General features: G+C 53.4%; 2 protein-coding genes across 13 annotated transcripts in view; both read right to left on the bottom strand.

Moving 5' to 3' along the window:
* Positions 1-3,535, bottom strand: part of ZNF213 (zinc finger protein 213) — a 5,856-nt gene extending 2,321 nt beyond the window's left edge. Inside the window, exons 1-3 of one of the 3 annotated variants that reach the window (XM_040255225.1) lie at positions 3,304-3,535; positions 1,054-1,553; positions 319-442 (exon numbers count right to left, since the gene is read on the bottom strand). In XM_040255225.1, coding sequence (XP_040111159.1) covers positions 319-442; positions 1,054-1,452 — 523 coding nt within the window. In that variant the 5' untranslated portion in view covers positions 1,453-1,553; positions 3,304-3,535. Of the gene's footprint in view, positions 1-318; positions 443-1,053; positions 1,554-2,426; positions 2,728-3,303 lie in introns of those variants that run through there. The other 2 variants (XM_040255218.1, XM_040255233.1) reach the window with 2 other exon arrangements.
* A 5,384-nt stretch (positions 3,536-8,919) lies between these two features.
* ZNF205 (zinc finger protein 205) lies at positions 8,920-18,423 on the bottom strand. 10 transcript variants are annotated; one of them, XM_040255209.1, is made up of 8 exons: positions 18,321-18,423; positions 17,500-17,642; positions 17,257-17,331; positions 13,665-13,878; positions 13,318-13,409; positions 12,842-12,962; positions 11,322-11,423; positions 8,920-11,069 (listed from the first exon to the last, which is right to left on the bottom strand). In XM_040255209.1, exons 3-8 carry the CDS (start codon positions 17,257-17,259, stop codon positions 9,994-9,996), a joined length of 1,608 nt encoding a protein of 535 aa, XP_040111143.1. In that variant the 5' UTR covers positions 17,260-17,331; positions 17,500-17,642; positions 18,321-18,423; the 3' UTR covers positions 8,920-9,993. The 10 variants fall into 10 exon arrangements, with proteins under 10 accessions (XP_040111143.1, XP_040111135.1, XP_040111131.1 ...); XM_040255201.1 differs by having other exon boundaries at positions 18,073-18,390; XM_040255197.1 differs by having other exon boundaries at positions 11,322-11,426; positions 18,321-18,369.

The raw sequence follows: 18,423 nt of genomic DNA, 5'->3' as shown, positions 1-18,423 counted from the left end.
ACACACCTTACACACGCCACACACACACCATACATGGATACACATATACACCACACACATACCTTACACACGCCACACACACACAGACACCCATGCCACATACACATGCCATGCACACACCACACACACACTATACAGATACACACATACACCACACACACGCCTTACACACACATGCCACACACACACGACACCCATGACACATACACACACCTTGCCTTCCTGGAACAGAAACACCCTACCTGCTCCCCTTAGGGGAACCCCTGGGAAGGACTCAGGCCCCTGACCAGCCACCCTGCCACCTTCAAGCTTACTCACCACCACGGCTGTGCAGCTCCCAGGGTACAGGTGGCCGGCTTCGTGTCCCCGCCCTCCAGGGAGGCCCCTGGGCCTGGGACCCCTGGACTGCAGCCTCAGGTTCCGCCCGCTCTGAGGGCACATCCTGTGCAGGAACCACAACACGCTCATCAGCATCGAGACCAGACCGGGGAGACAGAGTTTAATCCCTGGGAAGGAGACACAGGACACATTCCTCAGGAGGCTGGGGGTGGGCAAGGTGGTCAGCACGGGGCCCCCGGGGAGACCAGAAGACAGACTGGGCAGTGTTATCTCCCCAACCAAGCACGAGGCAAGGACCAGCTTCCAAAGGCCAGAATCAGAAAGCCACTTAGCAAGGGGCCGTGGTGGGAGACCTTCCTGTCAAGGGCAGGACCCCACTCCCCAGCAACACACCAGCATCTCCCCAGATGCCTCCCAAGAACACACATAAACGTTTGCAGATCCTGTGGAGCTAAAAGCTGCTTTCTCGGAACATGCCCTCTCTGGTCCTGCTGCTGCCCTCCAAAGTCACCAAAAAGAAACCAGTTTCACTTGGACCATGTCTTTCACAAAGGCCACACATTATGACAAGCTCCCGTGGACGCTCCCTCGACTCTCCGTGTCCTCCCCAACCCCCACCTCTGACCTATGGAGGACTCATCTCTAGGGAGACAGCCAGCTCTCCTCAGTTCATGTGCCATCTGGGTGCCCCCAGGGTGGGGGAGGGGCCCTCACCTGTGACCAAGCTTTCACTGGCTGCTTCTGCAGGTCCTCCACCAAGGCGACAGCCTCCTCGCCACTGCCCGGGCACCGCTGGCACACCCAGTCCTGGACGCCCACGGGCAGCACGCTCAGGAACTGCTCCAGCACCAGCAGCTCCAGGATCTGCTCCTTGGTGCGCAGCTCAGGCCGCAGCCAGCGGCAGCAGAGCTCCCAGAGCTGGCTGAAGGCCTCGTGGGGCCCGCCCGCATCCCCATAGCAGAACTGCCGAAAGCGCCGGCGGCACACCTCTGGGTCCCCGCGGTCCTCTGGCTGGGCAGGGTCCTGCTCCCAGGAGGAATCTTCTACCTTCACGATCAGAAGCCCTTCTCCCTCCTCAGGGGCTTGGTCCTGAGGCTCTCGGGGGGCTGCCATCGCCCTGGCCTAGGTCTCAGGGCCAGTCAGCCTCAGCCTGGGTCTTCAGTCTCCCAGAGGGCTCCCCAGTGGCAGTGGGGCTGTCATCTGGACGGGCACTCCTGGGAAAAGAGCAAGGGAGGGGGGTGGTATATAAGCAAGCACTGGCCTGGAGGGACGTCCAGGGGCTCTAGCTCCAATTCCTCCTGACCCTGAAGCCTTTTCTAGGCGCTCCTCTGATGCTTAGCTCACGCTTCTCTCTCTCCTACCAATACAAGTGCATGGCCCTTTATCCTCAGTTCCCAAATCCCAAACTCCCAGGTTTTCACCACCTGGTCTACTGATGTGAGATGAGCATATTTATAATTTCCTTTTATCCCAGATAATGTAAATGTTTATATGTTGTATGGCAGAAATATTAATGTATTTGTTCAGTTCATAAAAATTCATCAAGCTGAACTCTTTTTAGTTCCACCAGTTTATTGCTACCAATCATCTCCCACCACCCTCATGCACATGTGCTCAGTCATGTAACCCCATGGACTACAGCCCGCCAGGCTCCTCTGTCCATGGACCTTTCCAGGCAAGAATATTGGAGTGGGTTGCCATTTCCTTCTCCCAAGCTGAACTTCTGATGTATTTTCTGTATATTATTCTTCAATTAAAAAAAAAATTCTTTTTTAACTGGGAATTCTGTGGTAGTTCAGTGGTTAGGACTTGATGCTTTCACTGCCAGGGACTTGAGTTCAATCGCTGGTTCAGGAACTAAGATTCTGCAAACTTTGTGGTGCTTCCAAAAAAAAAAAAAATTTTTTTTTTTTGAACTAATGTTTTGATTACTGAGTGTTGTCCCAGATTCTCCTGGTAGTGTTATTGTTATACAATATATGTGCTGTATTATCTTTCTCAATCTGAAAACTTAATTCCAAAAGGCAGACACCACCTGGAGCCATCTATTATCCACAGATACACATGAACATGACCCATGCTTATACCTTATTGCAACTCTACACGACAGTCCTGAAACGTGCGTATTTGGGGTTTCTGCAATTGCTTTTTTAAAAAGTACTTTTAATTATTTATTTTACTTTCGGCTGCACCGGCTTTTCTTTAGTCGTGGAGACTGATGGGGCTACTTTCTAGTTGCCCTGCACAGGCTTCTCATTGAACTAGCTTCTCTTGTTGCCCAGCACAGGCTCGAGGGCACAGGGGCGACACTGGTTGTGGCACGTGGGCTCAGGAGTTGGGGCGCACAGGCTTAATTGCTCCGTGGCCTGTGGGGTCTTCCTGGATCGGGGATCCAACCCATGTCTCCTGCACTGGCAGTCGGACTCTTCGCCACTGAGCCACCAGGGAAGCCCTTTAATTGCTTTTTGTTTCAAGAAAAAAAGTGATTATGAACCATTGTAATAAAAGGGGGGATTTAAGCAATACAGTAATACATCAAAGAGAAATTCTTCCTTCACATTAACAGTCTGACAGCTGACCTCCCAAATCTTTCCCGGAGCAATTACTGGAAATGTATCCACAGAAATGGGGAGAGGGGGAGGGAGGGGTGTGCTTTGTGCGTGTTTTTACATAAATGAGTTCTTACTGCAACACGGTTTAGTAATCTGCCTTTCTACCTAATAATGCTTCTTCAGCAGCCACTCTAGGAGATCCTGCAGTACGGATATACTTGTTTCTTAATGAGTACCCACCTCAGCTGAGCGAGGCACCTCAGATCGTTTCCAATTCTTTTCTACTACACGCGAAGCACGTCCTTTACTTTATTCTCCTACTCCTTACAAAACCCCTTGAAAGGTACGCTCTCCACGCTCATCCGCCAGTGACCGAGGAGGAGGCTCCGCTCGGAGAGAGCCAGGGACTCACCAGAGTCGCTCAGCAGGACTCGGCAGTCGGGAGCGCGGACCCGGCCGGAGCCCCGCCAGGGTCCCAGGATCCTTGCCTGCCCGGAGATGAGAGGCGGAGGGGCGGGCAGCTGAAGCGACGCCCCAGGCTTTCCTCTCCGCACCTCCAATTGGTGCGCGGCCCCTTCGGCCTATGCCTCCGGGGGCCGGGCCGGGCCGCCCAGAGACCGGTACTAAACCTAAGGAGCCCGGCGGGCCGCGTCGCCGGTCCCGCCCCTCTCTAGACACACAACGCCCACAGCCGCCCGGGATCCCAGTTTCCGCCGCCTGCTCCGGGCGCCGGAAGTTCGCGCGGGGCCCGCCGGGAAGAGACATAGCGCACGCGTCGAGGCACGCAGTAAGCACTACACTCCCCAGGAGGCCGTTCTCCCACTATACCTGCCTTCTTTCTGACGAATGACCAATGAATGGGCAGAATTCCCAAGGGTGGCCAATCAGAAGGCAGTGACCCATGCGCAGCCACACCCGTTCCCCCAGTCTGAGGAGACTCGCGCTGTCTTCATCCCTCTTGGTTTTTCAGTTTTTTTGTGCTCCTCTGGTCTGTGAAGGGCGTAAAGGGGAAGCCAAGACTGGCCTGGTGGGCAGATACATGGCTTATCCCAGCTACGAGTGGGACGCCAGCTCCGCCGGAAGGGATGCCCAGGCGCGGACTCTTCCGTCCGTCCTCGGCATTTCCCGCTCCAGAGTGGGTCGAAGACTGAGGGGACGGTGGTCCAGGAGCTGGAGCTCGGCGCTGGGAGACTCCTTTATAGCTTATAGGGTCCTGCCGAAGCATTCATCTGCTCTTAGTGGATGCTTGCTGTGGAAGCAGTTCGGTGAGGGGCGAGGGACCTCCGGCGGCGATTCTTTATCCCTGAGAGTTCGGCCAGGGTCTCTCAGCCGGACGCGGCCGTCGGCGACGCTCACCCAGAAGGACCCTCGCCCTCTGCCACCAATAGATTTGACTGAAGGACAGCGGGGCTTTCCGGGCTGGGAACAATCTGAAGCAGGGGGGCCGCATCGGAAAAGCTTTGTACATCTGTCCGTGCTCCCACCCTCTTACTCATCTTGGAGATCTGAGGCTCCAAAATCTTGTTCTGAAGTGGAAAACCCTTTCTTGTCTGGTTGTTGTTTGATTATGCAAGAATTGCATCCTTAGTGTAGGCAAGGTAATAAACTTGTCAAGGTGTCCATATCCACAAAGCTAGCTTCCTCACTCAGCTCACGTGGCACTCCATCAAAGTAGTTTTTCCTAACCCTATGTAAAGAGCTCCTGCCCCCTACCTCCCCGCGCTGCTATGCCTCTGCCCCTTATTTTTCTTCCTAACTTTTATCACTACCTGATGTATCTGTATATTTAAATCCATTACTCGACTATAATTTTCATGAGATCAGACTTTTCACTACTTTACTTCCATCACCTAGAATACTGTGCCCGGCACAATATTTGTTGAATAATTGAAGATAAAAATAACAGAAAGGATATCTAGTAAGGTCATTCAGAAATAAGCGCTATTAATATTTCAGTGTTCTATGAATATTTCTAATATATATCTGGAATCATTTTATTTAAGTAATGTTTCGTTGGCTCAAAAGTCTATCAAAGATATGTTTCCAAATCAGCATTTATAAATAAAATCCATCTTGCAAGCTGCACAGTATTCCAAAGCAGGAAGGTTCCATATTCCAGTTAAAGTCTCTTACTCGTGGACACTTAGGTTGTTTCCATTTTTCTGTATTTGTAGATCTTTACTGCATACACCTTTCTGTATTTGTTCGAAAAACTTACTGGACGGGATGAGCCCAGTCTGTTCTATTGAGACTGATGACGTAGATGTTGTTGGGTCCCTCGCCGCCCCCTACTGGCCCCAGTGGAGAACGGCACAGGAGATTTTTTCCCATTGTGGCCTTAGTGTTCTTTCAACGCCCTCTACTGACAGAGACTAACATCTAATTGGCTGGCGAAGGAGAACCGTCTAAGACTCTGGCTCCATTATCACAAAGCAGGACCAAAAGGGTTTATTGGCGGGTGGGGGGAGGGGGGGGCGGGGGTCTGAGAGACAATAAATTAATAGCCGGCACACCTACCAAATACTCTATTGGGCATTGCTGGTAGTTGGTAAATTATTCGTATATGATTATATTGAAGCTGACCATCTTATTGTATTTTCTTTTCCTTCTGATAGTTTATTTTTCTAGCTAGAAAATATAAATATATATTGTAAAGAGTAAAATTTTTCTTTCCAGAAAAGTTATATTCATTTCTAGAATTTATACTTATTATTTTTCTTGTCTCATAGCATTGTCCAGAACTCCCAAAGTGTTAAAAATCAGGACAGGGACTTCCCTCTGGTCCAATGGCTAAAACTCTGGACTTCCAATGCAGTGAGCCGGTGTTCGAGATCCCTGGCCAGGGGACTAGATCCCATACGACACAACTAAGATCCTGGTGCAGCTAAAAATAATAAATGAATGAATAAAGAGAAATAAATATTGAAAAAATTCAGGACAGCAGGCATCACTGGCTTGGGTAATGATGATACTTTTTGTTTGCCTCTGATATATATTTCCATGCTTGTATTATGCAGCATCTATTCTCATTTGAAGAAGAAAGACCCAGTGGTTCCTCAGTATCAGTTTTCCCTTTCAATAATAAGTTTTCAGTGGGCATGTGGCCCTTAAGAATAAAGAATATATATTTCCCAGTCTAGTGCATTGAAGTATGGTATTTCATGTATTTATACTGAAGACAATGATACATAAGTAGATGTGCTGTATGTATCTTACTAGAAAGGGGTTCTGTCTTCCTATTCTCTTTTCCCCAACTGCTAGCAGAAATTTGGACATGGGGTCATGGACTATGCAGATGACACTAACCCTAGGGGTGTCAAAGCAAGAAGGTGGAAGTGCCTGGATTCCTGATTATTGTGGGTGGATTTATGCCCAGATGATGGTGTAAGAGAGAAACATACTGAGATTAAGCCACTCTTATTTTGGATCTCTATTTTAATCAGAATGTAAACCCTAACTAGCATTACTGCCTGCTAAGAGTTTATTCTTGCCTGGGAGATTGCATGCACAGAGGAGCCTGGCAGGCTACAGTCCATGGGGTCGCCAAGGGATGGACACGACTGAGTACACGCATGCACACATAGTGTGCATTTTATGCAGGGGTAGCTAATTTCCCCACCTAAAGTCTTTCCCCACCTCAAGCAAATAATGTTCAAATCCTTTGACCTGAGTCTCTCTTCTCACCCAGCCTACTGGAAAATTGACAATTGTCCTAGTGCCTTTCCTGTCAAATCTAAACTCAAGCTAAAATCAGATTTTCTTTCAGTCTTTAAAAAAAAAAGGTAAAAATACATATTTTTTATTTTTATAATTTCTGTATGGGATACTGGATATTCTGAATTTCTGTGATCTTGACTAAACCTTGATATGATTTTTCTAGGAAATCATCCCTTTCATCAACAATTTCAGATTTATTAACATGAAGTTGTACATAATATTCCCATTTGGTTAAAATTTTTAAAATTGGTGCATATGATTAAGTCCCACTGCTTGTCTGGGGTCAGTGAGGTGACTTTAATGGTGGTGGGGCAGCAGGCTTGGAGGAGTCTAGGTATCTACTGACTTTGTGGATTAGGGCTGCCGTGCCAGTTCTGCCATAAGCTATCTCCAGCCCACCTACAGGTGTTGTCTTAAGAAATTCACTTCTATCTTGTTTAAGATCATCTTTATTTTGGGTCTCTATTATTTGCAGTTGAACTGAATCCTGATTCATTACCTCATAGGGTTGTTATGAAGATTAAATAAATGAGAGAATACACATAGACCACTTAGCCCAATACTAACTTTTAACACAAGGAAACACTCAATAAAGAATGGGTATTCTCAGGGAATTATGCATCACCAGGAGCCTGTCAAACGGTCATGCCACAGGAAAGAGGACTCCTGCATGAGAGACAGCAGGAGTTAGGACCTCCCAGGCATCTTTTCCACTTTCCCTGGAAGATTTGAGCCCAGCTTGTTCTGGTCAGTGGCCTGTTGGATCTTAATCATTAGGGCTCACCTGGAGTTTTGTTAGTTGAGAACAGAAAAACTGGCATTAGTTCCAGGAGGGGACAGGTGCAAGCCACAGAGTCCTGCCTCTGCAACCCAGGCAGGAAGCCTGCCTGATCACACATCTCCGGATTGCCTAGGAGCATGAGAAAGCGGACGCCACGATCGGACCATCTTCATGAACGCCCGTTCTCCACCCTTCACACAACACACCAGGGTGAAATCGCAGGCCACAGCCTCTCTCAAGTCCCACCTTTCTAACCAACCCCCACCCCTCCCTTCCACCACTGGTGTCATTTCAACTCCTGGAACACCAATCTCTTCCTCAGGGCAGGGCTTTTATTCATTCTGTTCCCCTAGCTTGGAAGGTCCTACCCCCAAAGCCCAAACGTTCCCTCCTGGGAGGGGCCGTCTCCAACAACCAGTACCTACCATCCTCCCTTACTTCACCGGGTTCCTTTTTTTCTGGTATCTGTCACTACTTGAAAGTAATGTATATGTCATTCATACGTTTACACTGCTTGTTAGTCTCCCTTACTAGAGCGGAACCCCTTGAGGGCACGGATCTTGTCTGGTTTTTTTCATCGCTTATTCTTCGATATTTAGCAAAGGACCTGGAAGGCACGTTTTCATTTCGTATTTGAAAAATGGAGTGAATGCAGCAAAGCCCCTATTTAACGTTTCCTCGTCCTTTACCATCCACCCCTGCGCGCCACTCATCACCATGTCCCCCCTCCAGCATGGACTGCCTCACTTTCCCCGGGTCCCAGCAAAAGAATCAAGGTCTTCTTCAGGCCGTTTCCACACCCGACTTTTCCAGGCAGCCCAGTTAGGCCCTGCTCTAAGGCTCAGCAGGTGTTAAGAGCGCCGGCAGGAGGCGTCTGGGCTCTCGCTGAACTCCTGTGCCGGGGCCACGACTCGCCGGCTACCGTGCACAGGCCAGCCATTACCAGGGCCTCATGTGGTCTCTGGGCAGCAACAAGTCTCAGCTCTTCGCAAGAAGCTAAGCTGTAAGCGGCTGTGGCCCGAGCCCTCGCCTTCGGTCCGCCTCCTCTCTAGGATGGCAGGAGGTTTGACGTCTCGGTGGTAGGCTTGGCTGAGCCGAAAAGGCAAAGTTCCAAAGCCCAAAGCTTCGACCAGTTGCCAGGCAACCGTGCGGCTTGGGGGCGTGAGGGGAGGGAACGCCTAGAGAACAAACATCGGTCGTGATTGGTCACTTTTGCTGGAGCCCACCCCCTAGCTCCGCCTCGACACTTGATTGGCAAAGGCCAACGTGGGAGGGGCGGGACCTTACGAAACGTCCTCTGGAATATGAGGCGACCCCCAGACCGCGAGGTCACACGAGTTTGCGAGGAGTTTTTCAGGCTATCGCAGTGCTGAATCAGCCGACGTCCCCGGCCCAGCCCGGCCCGGGGAAGGCATTATGCCTTTAGCAAGGACTTGGGCCGGGGAACTCCCTGGCGGTCCAGTGGTTAGGAACTCGAAGTTTTCATTTTATCAAGGCCAAGGATAAAACAAGCAGGCAGGCTCAGGCAGGGCAAATTACAAAGGACATGTACTATAATGAAAGCTGAGCGCCGAAGAATTGATGCTTTTGAACTGTGGTGTTGGAGAAGACTCTTGAGAGTCCCTTGGACTGCAAGGAGATTAAACCAGTCCGTCCTAAATGAAATCAGTCCTGAATAGTCATTGGAAGGACTGATGCTGAAGCTGAAACTCCAATACTTTGGCCACCTGATGTGAAGAACCAACTCATCTGAAAAGATCCTGATGCTGGGAAAGATTGAAGGCGGGAGGAGAAGGGGACAACAGAGAATGAGATGGTTGGATGGCATCACTGACTTGATGGACATGAGTTTGAGTAAACTCCGGGAGTTGGTGAAGGACAGGGAAGTCGGGAGTGCTGCAGTCCATGGGGTCGCAAAGAGTCAGACACAACTGAGAGACTGAACTGAACTGTGCAAAGAGGCCAAGGAGGTGAGAAATAGAAGAGGGAGATGGCATCAGCCTCAGAAAGGACCAGAAGAGGTAGGGGATCCCTGGTGAGAAATCCTCACTAGATTGAAGCTGGGACCTGAGGGATGCAGGTGAAAATGTACAGCCACAAAATGCAGGCCCCAGTACCTGAGACAGGAGACAAGGTAGGCAGAAGACACTGAACATGAATTCCCATGCAGACTCTGCCCTTCTCCCGACTCCCTAGGAAAAAAGCCATGGCAGGACCCAGGGCTCAGCAGGAACACCTAATGACAACAGCAGCAGAAGTGGCCAGTTGGCTTCAGGTTGGAAACCTCTAGATTCTGGAATGGGTCCCAAGCCAGGTAAAGCCTGGGGAGGAAGGTGCCTTCTCAGAGGACTGAGTGAGAATGCATAGTTGCCCCGGAAGGCTCTACTTTCCCCACGAGTCCAGTGTCAGCTTCCAGGGCCCCGTGAAAGGAAGCTATAGGCTGTGGCTTGAATTCCAAGGCCTTTAATTTGCAGCGAGCATGCCTGGTCCTCATCTGAGCTCCTCCCGTGTTGCCACCCCCATGCCAGCACCTCCCCGCCTCCCTTCCTGGGTCTCCCAGGGCACACTCCCACAGCAGATGCCCCGGCCCTCCCTCCCAGCCTCCTAGGTAGGGGGAGGTGGGGGTGCTGCCAGAGTCCCGGCCGCCCCCAGCATCAGCATGGCCAGGGCCTTGGGCCCCGCCGTGTGGATCTTCTCGTGCCGATGCAGGTTGGAACGCCGGCTAAAGCTCTTGCCGCACAGCGGGCAGGAGTAGGGCCGGACGCCGCGGTGGGTGCGCTGGTGGGCGGTGAGGTGCGAGCTGTGGCTGAAGCTCTTGCCGCAGTCGAGGCAGTGGTAGGGCTTCTCGCCGGTGTGGGTGCGGTTGTGCGCAATGAGGTTGGATCGCTGGCTGAAGCACTTACCGCACTCGGGGCATGGGTAGGGCTTGACCCCGGTGTGGGTGCGCTGGTGGGTGACCAGGGCCGAGCTCTGCGTGAAGCACTTGCCACAGATGGGGCACTTATGCGGCTTGGCGCCCGTGTGGGTGCCCTGGTGGGTGACCAGGTCCGAGCGGCGGGTGAAGCGCTTGGCGCAGCGGTCGCACACGTAGGGCTTCTCGCCCGTGTGGATGCGCTGGTGCTGGATCAGCGTCGAGTGGTGGCTGAAGCTCTTCCAGCAGGACGGGCAGGTGTAAGGCTTCTCGCCCGTGTGGATGATCTGGTGCTGGATCAGGTGCGAGCTGCGGCCGAAGCGCTTGCCGCAGTCCGTGCAGGCGTAGGGCTTCTCGCCCGTGTGCGTGCGCCGGTGCGTCACCAGGTGTGAGTGCCAGCTGAAGGCCTTGCCGCACTGCTCGCACTTGTAGGTCTTCTTGCCCGCCTCGCTGTCCAGCGCCAGGCCCTCCTCGCTGCTCTCGGGGGCGGCCGTCTCCCCTTCTCTGGGCTGCTCTGGGAAGTGGCCCTCCTGGGTTTTCGGGAGGTCGGTATCAGGCGGGGCTGATTCCGGCTGTGCCTCCTGCACGGGACAGGGCTGCACAACGTCCTTGGCTGGCCCTGAGTTCTGGCCGCTGGCTGCTCGCTGCCCGCACCGCGGGGCCTCCCCCTGGGCTCTTCCCACTCTGCAGGAAGGACTTTGGAAGGACTTTGCATCGCCAAGGGCTCCCAGGGATGCAGCCAGCTCCTCCTTGTCTGCCTCCACCACTCCTGGATAAACAGGGTTTCCAGCAAGAGAGAGGCTTTCATGAGGGCCCCAGGGGAATTCTGGAGATGGAGATGAGGGCAGGCACCTGCGGGGCACCCTGGAAGCAAGAGCCACCTCCACACAGGAGGGGCGGTGGGTGGCCCCGCCCCAGGAGGGGCTGTGTGTCTGCACCCCACAGGAAACAGCCCGCACTGACCTGGGCGAGTGACAGCCAAGACCCCACTATCCCGCCCACCCGCCCCCTTTGCACGCACCTCTTTTCTCCTCCTCCTCACGTCCCAACTGCCTGCTGGAGCCCGGGGCCTCACCCTTGCCCTGCACTTGAGAGGCCCAGAAAGGTCTGCTGAAGGGAAACCCTGCTTGGGAAGAGATGCTGCGCTCAGTCAGGGCCCTTTGGGCTGCACAGTGGGAGATATCAGCATCCACCCTCCAGAGAAGTGATGGAGCGAAAGAGGGGGTGCAGCTCTGCAAACACAGGGCAAAACCAGATGGCCACACCCTCTCAGGACACAGTTTCCCAGCATCGTCCGGACACTCTTCTCAGGGCTGGCCACCCCTGTGTCACAAAGCCCCCAGCAGTGGGCCCCTCAGTCAGAATCCAGATGCATCTTCCTCTCCTGCACCTGCACCTTCCCAGGACTACAAAGAGGGCTCCTGGGACAGGGGCAGTGGGCAGAGAGAGGCCAGCGGGAGGTCTGGGCTGAGAGGGCTAGGGACACAGACCACCCATACCAGGGACCACGTCCCATTTGCCAAGTCCCCCAGGTTTGAGGGCCTGGGAATTCTGGTCAAGCCAGGAAGACAGCAGAGGGGGTCCTGGGCTTCATGACCTGATCCAAGCCCCATGGGAGGGAAGGAACGCGTGGACCAATGGGTGGTTTAGGGCATTCATGAGGCCCACCATGGGGCTGCGAGTGGAGGTTGGTTCCCTCTGATCTCCCAGGACTTGCCTGGACCTGCTGGCCGAGGCCCCAGAGAGTCCCAACATTGGGTGGCAAGCAAACCTGAGATAATTACAGGCGTGAGCAGAGCCACTGCTGTGATCCTGAGGCCCACCACCAAAGTCAGAAGGTGGAATCACCCAGTCTGTGGCTCCACCGAGACTAGCAGGTGTGTAACAGACATGCAGACAGACGGACTGGCCAAATCAATGAATGAACGCTCTGATTTTCCCATAAACCCTCATAAAATTCTGTCATGAAAACTAGAGCCTGAAATTGAGGCGTCAAAGCCCTGGGACTTAATTACTCACCATGAGAAAAACCGAGGCAACCAAGGCCCCTCTGAGAAGAGGACATGGCCCTGGGAGAGGGATGTGACAGCTCAAAGGCCTGGAGGGACCAGCTGGCACCGTTCCCCATCCCCTGGGCCTGCAGCCTGGCCTGGAGCCAAGCTTTCTGCTCAGACACCTCTGAAGCTAGGCTTGGAGGGGAGAGGAAGGGGAGCTACTGGAAGGAGCTAGGGAAGAACTGGTGCACAGTCTCTAGGTGGGCATTGTCCAGCATCTAGCCACTGGCCATGTGTGGCTGCTTCAGCTCAAATCTGAGCTGATTAAAATGAGATAAAAGAGCTCAGTGGCTCCAGGTGCATTTCAAGGACTCACTAGCTACATCTGGCTTGTGGCTACCACATCAGCACAGAAAGGACACGTCCACCACTAGGACGGTTCTATACGACAGTGAGGTCTGGATGAACTGCAAGAGAGGATTCAAGCCATGGAAATGGGAGAGGAGGTGGCAGTGGACGGGCCCCGCTCTGATTTCCCAGCCCTTACCCAAGGACAGCCCGCTCCTTTTCTGCAGGACCTCCCTGTAGAAGCTCTGCTGGGTGTGGTCCAGCCGCCCCCATTCCTCCCGGGAGAGGTACAGAGCCACATCCTCAAAGGTCACCGGCATCTGAAACAACACAGAAGGCCCCCTCTCCGGGACTCATCGGGATGCGGTGGAGGCGCTCAGTGGTGCCAGGACAAGGACAGACCTGGACCCCCATCCTGCCGACTGGGGTGAGGCCCGCCCTGGGTCTGCTGGTGAAGCAGGGCAGCTGCCTAAGGAAGACTTTTACGGCAAGAACCATGCGACTGTGGACAGCACAGGACAAAAGCAAGACTCCCTTTCGGCACCACTTCCAAAGCTCAGGATCTCTGGCCCCCACCCTCAGGTCCAGCGCTCGGATCCGGGGCACAGCTCTGTCACAGACACTGTCCCTCCATGTCTTTTGGCTCCTCCTCCAGCCCTGGACATGGACGCTCACCTGGGACCAGGCAGTGAGGAGCGCCGTGGCCATCTGCCGGTCTCTGGTCCTCCCCTCGCAGGAGAGCACAGGGATCTGGGGGGCTGGGAGGGCTGAGAAGGGAGAGAGGTCCTCAGGTGGCCACCTCACCCTGCTTGGCCCTCCTGCTCCCGGGAGTGAACGAATGCCAGGCCCACCAGGGACCTCCCGCTGCCTCCAACTCCACCCCCAGCCTGACCCGAGAGGAGGGTCAGTGGGCTCTGAGGGTGAGTCGGGAAGCTTCTGCAGGGAAGGTGGGGCAGACACCTGGGTCTCCCTACCTGGGCTGGGAGCAGGGAAAGGGCCCCTCTCCCCATTCTCTTTCTCACCTCCTCCAGGCAGGAAACACACTTTCTCCTTAGCGCCCTGGCTTAGGGGCACCCAGCCCCGTGCTCCTTGAGCTCTGGTCTCCGGCGACACCCCTTCAGGGTGTGGCTCCTCTGGCTCCACCTTGATGTGGGGTGACTCCCGGGCCTCTCCTAGAGGCACTGTTCCCTCTGACTCAGAGAGCATTTCTTGACAAGAATGCCCACGACCTGGAGTCTAGGAATGACAGCTGCATCAGCACTGGGACGGAGGATGGGAGACACAGAGGCAGACCCCGCGGGTGGTGGAGCATACACCCAAGTGCAAGGCTGCCCTGCTCCCCTCTCTGTCCCCGAGACCCGCACACCCTGGTTCACGCCCACCAGCAAGCAGGACCGTGGGGGAAGGAAGGGAAGCTGGGCATGGCCCTGCAGGTGCCCACGGGGCAGACACCTCTTCCCAACATGAGCCTCACACCTCCCATACCAGTGTGGATTGTTATTCTCTAAAAAAAAAGCAAGAGTGTTCCAGAAAAACATCTATTTGTGGTTTATTGACTATGCCAAAGCCTTTGACTATGTGGATCACAATAAACTGTGGAAAATTCTGAAAGAGATGGGAATACCAGACCACCTGAGAAATGTGTATGCAGGTCAGGAAGCAACAGTTAGAACTGGACATGGAACAACAGACTGGTTCCAAATAGGAAAAGGAGTACATCAAGGCTGTATGCTGTCACCCTGCTTATTTAACTTATTATATGCAGAGTACATCATGAGAAACGCTAGACTGGAGGAAGCACAGGCTGGAATCAAGATTGCTGGGAGAAACATCAATAACCTCAGATATGCAGATGACACCACCCTTATGGCAGAAAGTGAAGAACTAAAGAGCCTCCTGATGAAAGTGAAAAAGTTGGCTTAAAGCTCAATATTCAGAAAACTAAGATCATGGCATCTGGTCCCATCACTTCATGGGAAATAGATGGGGAGGGAGTGGAAGCAGTGTCAGACTTTATTTTGGGCTCCAGAATCACTGCAGATGGTGATTGCAGCCATGAAATTAAAAGACGCTTCCTTTGTGGAAGGAAAGTTAGGCCCAACCTAGACAGCATATTAAAAAGCAGAGACATTACTTTGCCAACAAAGGTCCATCTAGTCAAGGCTGTGGTTTTTCCAGTGATCATGTATGGATGTGAGAGTTGGACTATAAAGAAAGCTGAGCACAGAATTGATGCTTTTGAACTATGGTGTTGGAGAAGACTCTTGAGAGTCCCTTGGATTGCAAGGAGATCCAACCAGTCCATACTAAAGGAGATCAGTCCTGGGTGTTCATTGGAAGGACTAATGTTGAAGCTGAAACTCCAATACTTTGGCCACCTCACGCGAAGAGCTGACTCATTGGAGAAGACCCTGATGCTGGGAAAGATTGAGGGCAGGAGGAGAAGGGAACGACAGAGGATGAGATGGCTGGATGGCATCACTGACTCAATGGACATGGGTTTGGGTGGACTACAGGAGTTGGTGATGGACAGGGAGGCCTGGTGTGCTGCGGTTCATGGGGTCAAAGAGTCGGACACAACTGAGAGACTGAACTGAACTGAATACATGAGGAAACAGTGTAGTTGTGTTGGGTGAATAGTGTTCCCCCCAAATTCATGTCTACTTGGAACCTTATTTGGATTAAAGGTCTTTCAGATGTAATGGAGTCTATGGTCCTGGAGTCACAGAGTCGGACACAACTGAAGCAACTCAGCACAGATATGATGAGTTAAGGATCTTGAAATGAAATCGTCCTGGAATCAGTTGGGCCCTAAATCCAGTGACTGGTGTCTGTATATGAGGAGAGGACCCAAGGATTTCCCAGTGGTCCAATGGTTGGGACTCCAAGCTTTCAATGCCAAGGGCCAGGGTTTCATCTCTGATGGTGGAACTAGGACCCCACAAGTCAAAACAAAACAACAAAATAGAGGGCATAGAAACAGAGGCAAAGCCATGTTAAGTTGTTAGTAGAGATTGGAACGATGCTGTCAGAAGCCCAGGGATACCTGGAGCCACTAGAAGCTGACAAGCAGGAAGGATCTTCCCCTAGAGCCGTGGGAGAGGGCCCTGCCAACACCTTGATTTTGGGGTTCTGGCCTTCAAATGTGTGAGAAAATAAATTCTGGTTGTTTTAAGCCACCCACTTTGTGGTCCTTTGTTACAGCAAACACAGGAACCTAACACACCCAGGCTCTGAGATCAGACAATGGCCCAAGGTCACAGAGCTGGGAGTGACTTGACCAAGACTGGAACTCAAGTGGAGCTGACCCACAAGGCACCTCCAGGGCCACCACTTCTTGAAAGTGACAGGAAGGCCTGTGGCCTTGGGCCATTTCAGGCCTTACTCAATTGGTCAAAGAAGCTGGAGTTTCTGATTTGGAAAAAGTCCAAGAGTACCTCTAAATGTGTTGAGTTCCTGCATCCACCTAGGTCTGATGGAAAGAAAACTCCCAGGCTCATCCCCTTGAGCACTGCCTCCCACGTTGGGACTTCCAGGGCCCTCCCTGCCCCCTTCACAGCAGCCTCAGGGCCCAGCCCTCTGGGAGGCTGAGGGGCAGGCTTTGGAGTCAGGCTGCCGGGGCTGAAATCCGTAACCTCTGGTCACTAGCCTTTCAACCCAAAGCAAAGCAGAGCATTGGAGAAAGTCACTTCCCTTGCACTGGGAGGTCCTGTTGAGGCCTCATCTCACCCACAGCACTGGGCACCAGCCAGCCTCCTGCTGGGAACTCAAGTCTATCCCTCCACCTCCCACCCACCTGGGTACAGGTTAGGGTCTGGATGAGAAACACCTCAAGCCAGGAGTCAAAGTGCCTGGGAGCCACATGGGCCTGGTGGCCTCTGAAACCCAGCTGTTCTACCTCCGCACTGGTGACACGCGAGAGCTACCCTCTCCAGAAAGTTCTGGATGAACAAAGAGCGGTGCTGGTAATTATTATCACTCTCCTGTGGGAGCTGACAGAATCCAATCCGTAGCAGAGAATGCTACGGACCTGTGAGGCCCATTGGGTGTTACAAAGGCATGATGGAAGGGAAATTGAGCAGCGGTAAAAATTCTTTGTGCTTCTACGATATGAACACAGAAAACACACACTTGATTTGTCTTTGCACTTGCAGCCACTGGAATCCTAGTTGAGGAGTTCCAGGTTTCTCTGACCCACGATCTAGTTGCTATGGGTGGTGCTGGTTTATAAGCTGCAGTAATGAGCTCCTAGGGGCTGACAAGCTGCACACAGACGACTCCCCTGCCTATTATCTTCTCCCAGCCTCCCCACCACCTAGCGAGACAGGTGGGCACAGCAGGCACACGATCCGCATTTTACAGACGACTCGCCTGGTTCCCAGAGGCCAGGGGTCTGCGCAAAGTCGCACACTCAGCTGCAGCTGACTCAGGTTCCCCCACGGCTGGTGACCCTGGTCCTCTCTCAGGTTGTTAATTACACACACACAGGAAGGACTAAGTGCTCAGGCCCAGAGTGAGAGGAGCTGGGGACCCAGGCAGAGGAGTGACACTTGCCACGTGCCCATTTGCCCAGAGCAAACCCCACCTGTAGGACTTCCCATGCAACCCCCTTACCATCTTATGTAGCTTTTGGTCTGCTGACTATGAATTCACCAGGCAAAGGAAAACAGTCCCACAGAAGTCAATTTCCTGGTGGAAGGTATTTCCCATCATACCTTCTCTTCAACACCCCCGAACCCATCTACCAGCCTTGCTCCCTCAGAGAGTCTAACTCTTTCAAATGCCCTGCCCTGAAAAGTCCCCTCCCACTCCAATCCTTCCAGTGCATGCCTCCCCTTCCCAACACCCCATTCATACCTCTCGGGCTCTCTCCTTGTTCTGGGTAGCCCGGACGCCTCTGTCGTCTGCAGACATTTTTTTTTAATCTCAGAGCCAGAAAGCACCGTTGAGTCGTTTTGTGCTCCTGTTGGCCAAGCCTCCTCCAGCTTCTGGCCAGGAGCCTGGAGGAGCAGAAGGAAATCAGCCAGCGTCTCCTGGACATCCCCTGAAAGCCCCGAATTCCCCACGCGGGACCAGACCCATCCTTGGCCCCAGTCGGACATAAAGCCTCCCGGACGCCCTCCAATGGCCTCCCTCTCTAAGCTGTTTTTGGTTCCTCGCTCTGACTGAATGCTGTTTTCTGTGATCCCCTTTATCGCTGAAGCAACAACTCCGAATCTCAGAGCAGCTGGGTTAGGGAAAGCTGGGGGAATTTGGAATCTGTATCTCCTGTCACCAAGAGCGTAAAGATCTGCAGAGATGCTACCAAACAGGTGCTGAGTGGGGCCCCGCCCGCCGCAGCCAGCTCGGCGGAGGGATCGAGGCCCCGGAGTCCCCCGGCCCCGGACACACACACACACACACCCTGCCCTCGACCTGACTCGGTCCCACCTGGGATCCCGAAATTGAGCCGCCCGCTCTCAGCAGCCCTCCCTGCGGCTGCAACCACCCGCCCGGGCCGGGCGTCCATCCTGCTCACGGTCCCGCACGAATGATGTCCTTCCTCTCTCCGAACCCGGTCCAGGCCTCCTCCTCTCCCCGCCAGCCCGTAGCCTTCCACCTTTGACCCCGGCCCCTCCTGCCAGCCGGCCACCCGCGCGGCTCTCGGGATCCAGGCGCCCTCCCAGCCCCGCTCTCACCAACGTGAAGGCGGAGGGGGCGCTACGGACGGCGGGGCCCCGCCCCCGGGGAAGGGAGTCTCCGCAGCCTGCACCGGGCGCAAGGAGCCTGGTGGAGACTGGG

The sequence above is a fragment of the Oryx dammah genome, unplaced genomic scaffold (assembly GCF_014754425.2).
Source record: "Oryx dammah isolate SB20612 unplaced genomic scaffold, SCBI_Odam_1.1 HiC_scaffold_2, whole genome shotgun sequence".
Taxonomy (NCBI): Eukaryota; Metazoa; Chordata; class Mammalia; order Artiodactyla; family Bovidae; genus Oryx; species Oryx dammah.
The sequence above is the reverse complement of the archived record's forward strand: the minus strand, read 5'-3'. Positions and strand labels throughout refer to the sequence as shown.